At 39.7% G+C, this 11288-nt stretch overlaps 1 protein-coding gene and 1 non-coding gene across 2 annotated transcripts; one reads left to right on the forward strand and one right to left on the reverse strand.

Moving 5' to 3' along the window:
• Window positions 1-1012: 1012 nt before the first annotated feature.
• On the reverse strand, window positions 1013-6100 carry LOC578924 (UDP-glucuronosyltransferase 2C1-like). Its single transcript, XM_030995805.1, has 4 exons — window positions 5222-6100; window positions 4083-4308; window positions 2649-2868; window positions 1013-1292 (listed from the first exon to the last, which is right to left on the reverse strand). The coding sequence occupies exons 1-4, from the start codon at window positions 6098-6100 to the stop codon at window positions 1013-1015; spliced, it is 1605 nt and encodes a 534-aa protein (XP_030851665.1).
• On the forward strand, window positions 2363-2471 carry LOC115928918. Its single transcript, XR_004066289.1, has one exon. It is a non-coding gene; the product is annotated as a U6 spliceosomal RNA (small nuclear RNA).
• Window positions 6101-11288: the final 5188 nt, after the last annotated feature.

Consider the following 11288-nt stretch of genomic DNA (forward strand, 5'->3'; position numbering starts at 1 on the left):
TCTCTTTCCTTCTCATATTCATTTACCTGTACATGTCACATCGCTTCATAAAGGAGGCGTTCTAAATGCAAAAACTGTATCCGAGGTCTATATGGTAGAACCATATGACTTTTAAACGAATTCATGTTGAGACGAGCTACTTTCCAGAAATCTATAATCCGTTTTACAGATCAAAAAGTACAGTCAAAATCATTAAAAGCCCATCGCACTATCACGTATGGGAGGGGGTGGGGTGGTGGGGCAGGATTTGCAAAAGAGGGGTGGGGGCAATATTTAAACAAAATTATCTGACAGCGTTGCATTTTACCTATCCGTCTTTGACTTTCAGTCCGTAAAACCTTCGTCGGATTTAAAGGTAAAAAATTTGCATAAGACACCCATTGAAAGTATGGTGTACTTTTCCCTCATCAGCGAGGGACGCGAGAACACTGTCTTATAGAGAGGGCGCACTGCAGTTTCAGCGGAGGTACTACTTGGACGAAATTTGCGAAAGAAATGGATGATGGTGTGAATGTTTTTTTAAATAATCTTTTTCATGTCTGCACCTCTCCATTTATCTTTCCCCCACTTTTTTTTCTCTCTCTCTTTATCTATCTCTCTCTCTCTATATCTTTCTATTTTCTCTCTTTCTCTCTCTTTCTCTTTTCTCTCTCTCCCTCTCTCTCTCCCTCTCTTTCTCTTTTCTCTCTTTAATTCTCTCTCTCTCTTCCTTTCTTTCTCTCTCACGCTCTTTCTCTTCTCTCACTCTCTCTCTCTTTCTCTCTTTCTCTTTTTCCATCTCTTGTGGGACAATAGGATTTACGTGTACATATACTCTCACTGTTTTTTTGGCACCGTGTCACTGTCTGTAGTAGAATGCGGCCAATGCGCTTGCAATAAATGTAATATACTTGAGCACACTAATTGTAAGAGAGAAAAAATATTAAACCAACTTTTATTTCCTAACAATATCTCAGATCCGATACATGTCATTAGAATAATTGTGAATTAAGAAACATAAAATGTATCCGTATCATTCTTTGTTGCGTTTCCTTGAGGAGGTCTTCATGCCTAACTTGCATATACAACGGAAGAGATAGAATAAAAATAACAAAAACAAGAAGAGACCTCCAATGAGAAAACAGATGACATCTAGCAAATAGTGCTGATACCAAACTAGGTCATTTACTGGTGACCTCATGTAGTCGCCGCCATGTTTGATCACGTGTTCTATCCAGAAGGCAGCTCGCTCTACCGGCCGCTGAGGGCGATCGTGATAGATAGCTGAGTGGTGCGTCATGGCCTCTTTGTACCTGTGGATAGAAAATAATGAGAAATTCTGTCTCATGATTTTGATGAAGTAGAAAAGTGATGAAACTGCTTATTTTAATTTTACATTCATGATCAATAGATAGTAAATATGGTATTTTCACATATTCCGTAGAGCTTTACATAATGCATTTTAATTTCACGGACGTGTTTTGGAAGAGCTCTACATTATCTGTTCAGTGACAAAATCGAACCGAGTAGAGATAGACAGCTGTGTAACAAGTGATTCAAACCGTCAATTTTTTCGATGGAGTGTAAATGAAATTGTACCGAGCCAATAGTGATAATCGAATCGCGTGGATGTTACAACAGTGGAATCAGTTATGGAGATCTTTTGTTTTATTCTATATTTTTTTAGGGGGAGAGGTTGCATGTTCGAATTATTTTAAGAACAGACGCACAATGGATGAATAATGAAAAAAAGCCATGCTATCAAATTATTCTAAAATCAAATCTCTTTGTCTATAGGATTTCTAAAGCTGTAAACTTGTCCATTTCGGCAAGAAAGCAATTAAGAAGCATGGACTAGTTTTTGCACTCAAATAACGGTGGAAAATATTCTTTCACAATATGAGGGTATTACAGGGAGTGTAGCTTGGCAAATAATGGTAAACGCCATCTACGACTTTTAGAACAACTGCACGTAAACGAATGGACTTGATTGACGGTCATCAGCGATGGTCAGCGCGCTATAGAGTTCGCGAAACAGACCAAAGTTATCTTAACGCTTCGGTTTCGCGTAACTATGTTGCACGCACGTGAATACTGTGGTCGCGTCGTTCGCGGTCGTATTATACCCGATTGGCCCCGAGTCGGGCCACGTAGTCTCGTCATGCTACACCACCTTTAAAGGATTTGAAATCACTATCTGGTAGCGTCATGCGTGATGGGAAATCCGAATCACGTGATCAGTGCACGTGACACGTACAAGCCCATTGTTTATAAAGAAACGTTTTGCAAACGTTTTTGACAACGTGTGGCCAAAGTATTAACCACATTTAAAGCGATTTTCGCACACGTTTCTATATATACTTTTTATCCCCCATTGATCTGCGTCGACGAGAAATTGTTGACATCTATTAAAATTGGAACGATACAGAGAAGATTAGCATTGCCCCTAGCACAATGATGACACGCACAATCGTGAAGCGTTCTTTATTTTGGATTTTTTGAACATTTATCATGAAGTTGACAGTAGATAACGCTGGTGGGCCTCAAGTTGCTCATGCGTGGGTATATAGAGGGCAGCACACGGACAAGGAGGGGGGGGGGGGGTTAAGCGTTAGAAATATGATAGTGCATTACAATTTAACTGAAAGTAAAATTGTAACTGTACTTACTTTTTGTTTTCCACTATCTCCTTCAGATGTCCGGTGAGCGATTCCGGGGTCATCTGGGTGAAGTCTACCGAGATCCCAATGCCACGGGCAACGATGCGGGCAGCGACGTCGTTCTGATCACCGAAGACAGGGATGACGACGATGGGTACGGCATGGTAGAGGGCTTCATGGAGGCCGTTGTTGCCACCCTGGTAGACGAAGGCGCGGGTTTTGATGTGGCCTGGGAAAGAGAGGTATAGGAAGATGTGAAATTTTAACGCAAAAGGTAATTATGATGACGATATTCTGGTAATGGTGATGGAGGCAGAAGGTGGTGATGATGATGATGGTAATGAGGATGATGAGGATGATGAGGATGATGATGATGATGATGATGAGGAGGATGATGATGATGATGATGATGATGATGATGATGTTGACGATGATGATGATGATGTTGACGATGATGATGATGATGATGGTGGTGATGATGGTGATGATGACAATGATGAGGATGGTGATGATGATGTTGATACTGATGATGGTGATAATGCTGATGATGATGATGTTGATACTGATGATGGTGATAATGCTGATGATGATGATGTTGATATACTGATGATGGTGATAATGATGATGATGATGATGTTGATACTGATGATGGTGATGATGATGATGATGTTGATACTGATGATGGTGATAATGCTGATGATGTTGATATACTGATGATGGTGATGATGATGATGATGATGATGTTGATACTGATGATGGTGATGATGATGATGACGACGAATTTGAGAAAGCCTGAAGAGGAGGCGTGGGAGAACACTGATCATGAAAGATAATGACTGCGATGGTGATGGTGATACGATCGGGGAGTTCAAATATGTAAAATTGAAATGCTTACAATGTCCCGATGTGTCACCAACCATATCCCTCAATGCATCACCGACTGTAAGGCGCGCGGGTGATGATGCTTGGGTACAGGAACCAAAAATTGTTATATGTACGCCGTTACCGAAAGATGGCGCAATTGAATGTAAATTACAGCAGTGGTAGCGAAAATATCCTATTAATTTTCTTTAATTTTTTTTAAAGCTCTAAGATATGAAATTCCGTAATAAACACGATCGAAGAGACCTCCAAGGATTTAAGGTAAGGGCAATTTCTATGCCCAATCGACTTGTCTATATAAATCAAGCTCGGAATAAGTAATAATATGTCACTGTTATGTTCGCACTTTTAAAAAGGTGATTCACAAGGGTACTAAAATTACATTATGTTGATTTTGTCAAGTCGTTGCGACCTTGCTATTATAGGAAACTCCAAATTCCCTATGGGGTTAGGTTGTACCCTCACAGAGAATTTCCCGCTAGTTCGCTAAACCTCATTGAATATTGGAGAGAAGAACATGATACAGGGTGAGAAAGAAAGAGAAAATGGGAGAACATATACCAAGTAGATCGTTCTGAGGTACCCACTCCAGGGTGAGAATATTCGCCCTCTTCTTGACCGTCTCTGGCGGCGTACCTCTGAGCTGCCAGATCACTTTCTGGGGTATTCTTGAGAAGGCCTCGGCCAACACTTCGATGAGCTCAGCTTTCATGTGAGTCACGTAGGTACCCAGAGAAAAGACGATGATGCCGGGTTCACCAGAACTCTGTACGAATGCCTCTAGATCCTAAACGGAAGACAAAAATGATTGGGGGTGGGGAGAAAGTCTAAAGGCCATACAAGAGTCTCAAAAAGAACTATAGTTAGATCTCGTTTTGGGGGGATATGATGGCTATTTTATTTTTTTAAACGACAAATAAATTCCACCTTACTTGTAGGGCACGAGTTGAAATGCGAACTTATATGTCATTTATAACGTAGTCAAAGAATTTGGGCTGATACATTTCATGTGTCCATAAAATAATGACAAGGTGGTTTAAAAACATTTTATAGTTCCATGTCTTTATGAATTCATTCCATTTCAAAACTTAGTTCAAACAATAGTTATTACGCAGAAAACAATTCTATCCTCACTATTCTCACAATAGTGATTCTATTCTACATCGATATTCAAGAAACTGCCGAACAAATTTTTAATGGGAATCATAACCATCAAAACTTCAGACATAGTCCAGACGACATTTTGTCAAATGGAAAAGTCTTACAGCCCCACTGCACTAGTTTGCCCAGGAGGAATTAGACCTCCCTGCATGGTCCCTGACAGGTGGATCTCATCAAATCAGCTCTCAAAAGGGGGATCATGGGGACCTAAGGTCACCGATTAGGCATTGTATGTTATATAGAGGGTGCAATTAAGTAGCTGCAAGTAGTGCAGTGGGGCTTTACATTACAAACTCAACTCAAGGGCAGTTTCAATACAGTTTTGCATTGCCCGTAGAAATCATGTTTCAGATTACGTCATCTTCATTTTGACACAAATCAAAGTGTTATTTAAACTGCCTTAGATTAGTGGTTTGCAGTCTCTGTGATCGTGTTCATATAGATGATGCAAATGCAAGACATTTTACTTTATATTAATATAACAATTTTTAAGAAATCAAGACAAATTGTCAAGTCTAATCAAAAAGACTTTCTCTTACCTGTGGCAGTGGGTCAGCTGGTCTAGTGGTCAGTCCTCCCACGGGTACGATCTTTGGCATGAGTGGTATTGGTGCTTCCACAGCAAAATCCGTCTGGACCAGGACCAGGTCCGCCCTCTGGTACAACTCTACCATCGAGTAGCCTGGAACTAGACCTCTCTGCGTCTTGAACTCCTCCAAAATAGGAACGATGAACCTTGAGGGTGCGAAAGCCCCGGAGAGGATGACGTTCAGGAGACGTTGCAGGAAGGTCATCCGCGTCGGGAATCCGGTCCCCGCTGAAGGAATCCATGCAGGGTTCGTAGGGTTCCCGACGAGCTTACCGATGTCCGCGTTCCAGGCCAACGGGGAGGTGATGACCACTTTTGCCTGGAGATGGTGTGCGAGAAGGAGTCCGCAGCAGAACATGGGATCCGCGATGACCACGTCGAAGTCGGTCGCCACCAGTCGTTCCATCAGGGAAACGTTTTGGAAGACCGCGTCGCAATCGCTGAACTCGATGGACCTCGCATCGGGAAAGTCGGTCGGCATCTCCCACATGAAATGTCCGGATGCGGAGGCCCTAGCCACCCATTCCATGGTGTCATAGACCTCCTCCAGGGGTCTCGAATGGACGAACAACTCGAAATGAAAGAGAGGTGAGAATCTCGGGTCTAGGGCACGGTGGCTGTACGCGTTGCTCACCAAGGCTGTGATGTTGTGACCCCTCTGGGCGAGTTCCCTACCGATAGCCGCAGAGGCTAGGAAATGACTTCCTTCCCCTAACCCCACAAAAATAAGAACGTTGGCCCCGCTGCAGAAGGTTAGGCAGTGTCCACTAAAGACAACGAAGCTGATAAGATATTTTAGGACTGTTTGATCAAATATGAACGATTCCATTATTGATTTTTAAAGTTTTCCGTCATATTCTCGAAGTTCGTCCATTTTTGGTGCTCTTCAAAACATTTACGGTAGCCTACTCCTGTATGAGTAGAAATGAATGCAGTTCTTTGAATTGAGATATTAACTTGAATTATCTATCATCATAATCAGTAATCTGCAGATTTAGGAATCCGTTCATATCCATACCAAACAGCAGTTCAGGTGTCACGATTCAAGTAAACTATAGCCATTGCGATCCATCGATATCGATGTGCGAGCTATTATGTGGCAAAATGTTGGCACAAAGTCATTTCTAGAGAATTACATCGTACAAAGCCTCTGCACTCTGATGATATAGCAATTATCATGATTATCAAGAAACCAATGTATACGTACTCATTTACAGTCACCGGAATTAGTTCAATATTGTTGTTAGCACGGCCTGAATATATATAATACGATGATGCGAGCCGTCTGTGAATGTATGAAGTATTGTATAGTAGCGTCCCGCGTGTATGATCTGCATGTAATAACAGTTTAATTTTGTAAGGCCAGGTCACCCGCTTGTGTCGAAATTCTATTTAAACTTATTTTGGGAGAGACGTTGTAGAGTAATATTTTTCTTAGCCAGGGACCACCGAGTCGAACAAAGTCCATTCCTGGGATGCATGTCTTGATTATTGTCGAGAGAGGGGGTACTATTGCAATCATTCTTTTGGTGCTATTGATTGTCATGAACTTTGAGACTGGTGAATTTTGTAATAACCTGATATATATTAAAGATAATTTAATCGAGGGCAATTTTTTTCGATATGTCCTACTTCACATCATTTTTATAGATATGCAAAATCTATATTTTGTTTCCTTTTCTTTCTTTTTTTTTTTTTTTTTTTCTCCATTAAACAGTGTAAACTCCGATGATTCTATGGGAACTGTTATTCCCGTCAATATCAGAATTCAAAATTACTTTAAAACGTGATTCTGTTTTTAAGTGCTAAATGATAATCATTGTAATTTAACGTATTGTGAAATGTGGAAACACAGGTCGTTTCATGTCGTAATATGATTGATTTAGTGTTGCATCTGATTTGGCGGTAACTTTTAGTACATTTCCGTTTTAATTATTTTGCAAGTATCATTCAAAACAGGCTTCATGGCGACTTATTTCCCCATTCGTGGATATTTGATATAGTTTCTCCCACGTCCATACATAATTGCTGGTAGCTTGGCCTTCTAAAATCCACCTCACTAGATGTATGAGTAGGGAGGATGTGATTTATTTCAATGAAATCACACCAACTACCGTATCACCTTACGAATAATTGAAGGGTAGCATATAAACCATTTATCTATTTTATTTAAAAAAATGACGAATGAAGTATATGAATTTCCAGATGTTCCAAGATAGGATGCAACAAGGATTTGTATGTGTTAACACTTTTCAAAAATACCAGGTAGAATGTGCAGTGTAATGTATCCACGCAACTTCCAACCCCACAATATCACTCAAGTTGGGCTGTAAAGAAATTTCCCATAGGTGGTTGGACATATTACTTGTCTTCGCTGCTGGGCAAAGCTATTTCACCCAATGATTTTTAAGATTGTTGAATTTACCGTTTTGAAAACGCTCCATACCCAAATCAAATCATACTTGATAAATAACTCTCACTATTGTGCATAGTCCAGATCATAACGATTGATTTAATACCCCAACACCTTTATTTTTCCTTACCTTTTTTCTTCCACCGAAATATGTATGTTATTACTTGCCAATTATGAGGACCATCAACCAGTCAAGCCTCAATAGGCTTTTAAGGATGTTTCCTTTTATTCTTCTTAATTTGGATGAATTCATTTATTAACATAATGTTTTACCCTTGAACAGCTTTGTATGTATTTTAATGTTTGCATGTTGTTGTTGTTATTTTGGGGGGGGTGGGGGGGGGGGTAAATGAAGAATGAATAAGAATGAACTGAACATAGATTGAGGACAAAAGATACGGCAATTCAATTCACAATACACAGGAAATACTTTGATAAATACGATTTTATTAATTTTCATTTAGATTGGCAGTTTACGCAAGCTTAAAGGCAAACGTCGTTAAAGAATATCAGATATATTTTCATTATTTGTTAGTGTTTATAACTCAGTCACACTGCCAAACCGACTGTTTTCAGCCAATGGAGGTAATATAGTTGTGTGTTTAGTCTGTTGTCGGTCTGGTGTCGGTCTGGTGTCGGTATCGTGTCGGTCTGGTGTCGATCTGGTTTCGGTCCGGTGTTGGTCCGGTGTTGGTCCGGTGTCGGTCTGGTGTCGGTCTGGTGTCGGTCCGGCGTCGGTCTTGTGTCGGTCTGGTGTCGGTCTGGTGTCGATCTGGTGTCGGTCTGGTGTCGGTCTGGTGTCGGTCTCGTTGGTGTGACTGACGTATTGCAAGGCATAATACTATGGTATTAATACGTATAATGAAAGCACAGGCCGAAGCAATTATTGACACATATTTACATACACATCCATAAAATATATGAAATAAACCTCTTTTCTAACATTATTAAAATTTGATAGTGTGAATTATACATAACTGAAAAAAGTGTGCGAGTTCCGGACCATAAGCCTATTGTTTTTCCGAAGGTTCATTATCCCGAAGGGTCGGTTATTTCTGAAAGCGCATAATTCTGAAGCTTTGTTATTCCGAAGGCTCGTTACTCTGAAAGTTTGCAATTCCAAAAGTTCCAAATTCAGAAAATGCTATGGAACCCTGGTTGTGGTCATTTTTATCGTAAAATATTCGTGTATACCCAACATGAAGGTATTTATGTGTCTGACCAACTTGGGCAAGGTTTTGCCCAAATAAGATCACCTTTAATCACAAATCGAGTCTGTGTTGTCTATATGTTATTTCTTTGCAGTTCTAATACCCAGATGGTATCCATCCCCGCTTCCCCCTCTCAACCCTTCTTCCACAAAGATGTTAAAGAATTTACAGGAATTGAAAATACCCTTCTACTTACATCTAAACACATTCAAACTAAACGAGGTTTCATTAGACATGTAAGTGGATCTACTGGGATTTTAAGCGATGGTGGCGATACATGGTATCCAATTAGTATAGTCTTGAATGTAGAGTGTAAATGGGATTGGGGGCAGTCGATCTGGTGAGAGCAACATGTACGAGGTCGTTAACCTACATTAAACATGTTGAGTGCCAGTGGCGAAGCGTCGATCCCGCTATTGAGGGGCACCTATCTCACTTCGAAAATCATGCAAATTTTCAAAGCCTCTCATGAAGGGCAAAGTGCGGGAGGGGGTCCTGTGTGTCATTTTTTCCTCTTCCTTTTCCAGCTTCTCTCCTCTACACGTCCTATCCGAGGGACGGAGTTTCCCTTTCATTTTCTCTCCTATTCCTTTTTTCCCTTGTTGTTATTCTTCGTGATTTGATGGGGCACGCGCCCTTATTTGTTCACCCTTTCAACTCAAACTGCAACCAATTTGTGATTGATATCATTGGAAATATGTACATAAATGACAGTAAGCTTGCGATTGATTGGAGGACTTAAGAGCAATTCGGATCATTCGCAACTCTTTATATGACGGAGCTCTGATTTATGTTACTAACCATATTTTTTGAGGCATGAATGAAAGATATGTAACAGGAGCATTTGTGTGGATTTAAAGAAGGCATTTGACACGGTGGCCCATGATATATCATTATAAAGGTTGCATGATGCTGGAGTCAGAGGTCAAGAGTTGCAGTGGTTTAAGTCTTATTTAGATGACGACTCCAAGTAACTTCAAAAATATGAGCGAATGTCATCGCTTGCCCTATTTTTTATTAACTGACAACGCTTCCTTGTAAATCTAAAACTACAAATAAAGAAAGAAATCAAACATGTGTAGCTCTTCGCCATTGTTCAGTTCCATTAGTTAACGTCCTTATAGGTCCCAACAGTCACTTTCTCATATGGATATCTTATTAGACGTGAGGCACCACTATGGACATTCACCAATATAATGACGAGATTGAATCACAAATTACAAAGCCGAATGTTTTTAAACCCGAAACACAGCTGACTTATGATAACAACAAAAAAGACCCACGTGGTTTAAATGTCAAGGTAGTATGATTTAACTACGTTTGTTTTTTAATCCCCACAAGTTCTATAACTATTCTTGACATTTTGTAGACCGAAACTGACTGCGAACATGAAATCATACAATTTCCGTTATTACTAATACCAGTGAAGATAGGGATTACTCCTGTCCCAGATAAATGTTCGATAATTTTTTTTTTTTAAACCTCAAAAAATAGGTTAGGTAAGCTCAAGAGGGATCATATTCGTCAGAATTACAGGTCTTGTACATGCATGAAAATCAATTTTTGTTAGTTATGATATCTCATTTCATTTAATTTCATTTATTTGTTTCAACTTCAAGATAAAAACGATATTACATAATCTTCAAAATACAAATAAATATATTAAGATTTCTGAAGTTGAAGCATCATGAAAAGCACATAAACGACTTGTTAACAATTACTTCTTACAAAATACATGATTTACATAAAATCAAGATAACAATTTTTGAAAAGGGATGATAAAGAAAATAGAGAAAAGAAGAAGGAAACATCGCATAAGCATTGACACTGTAAGTTATTGTAATTTATTAAAAAGAAATAATAATAATAATAATATTTGATTCTTATAAAGCTCACGTATCGACCTTGCAAGGTCCTCAAGGCGCTTCAACATTACCCGACTACGTAGGCTGCCGATTTCGACGCTCACAGTATTTAAGGAATTCCTTCCCACCGGTTCCCATTTAACACCTGGGTGGAGAGTGGCAAGTGTAGATTAATGTCTTGCCAAAGGACATTAGTGCCGCGGCTTCTAAAGTCATTTAAATGTGTTAAATGTGTTAAATTGTCTTACTATGTTTGATTGGTATATAGGAAGGTTATTCTATAACATGGTCAAAGTCAGTGTCAGTTTAATAACTGCGATACCTCCCTTAACATAATCATGACCGACAAGAATTAGTTGGACTTTAAGGACTTGTAACACCAAGTGAACTTTAACCTAATTTCATAGGATGTACGATCTTGCAACCGGATCCTATCAGGTCCACTACAGCGAATTATCCGGAAGAGGATGGATCCGATACCGGATATCATGCATGCATTTTCACCGCGACCCTTTTCAAATCCAACAA

This window comes from Strongylocentrotus purpuratus, unplaced genomic scaffold (assembly GCF_000002235.5).
Source record: "Strongylocentrotus purpuratus isolate Spur 01 unplaced genomic scaffold, Spur_5.0 spur5_scaffold_3, whole genome shotgun sequence".
Lineage (NCBI taxonomy): Eukaryota > Metazoa > Echinodermata > Echinoidea > Camarodonta > Strongylocentrotidae > Strongylocentrotus > Strongylocentrotus purpuratus.

Coding starts and splice junctions, on each gene's coding strand:
- LOC578924 (XM_030995805.1), bottom strand. CDS start 6,100: ATGGAATCGTTCATATTTGATCAAACAGTCCTAAAATATCTTATCAGC. Junction 4,309..5,221: donor CAGCTGACCCACTGCCACAG/GTAAGAGAAAGT, acceptor TCTTCCGTTTAG/GATCTAGAGGCATTCGTACA. Junction 2,869..4,082: donor ACCTCAGAACGATCTACTTG/GTATATGTTCTC, acceptor TCTCTTTCCCAG/GCCACATCAAAACCCGCGCC.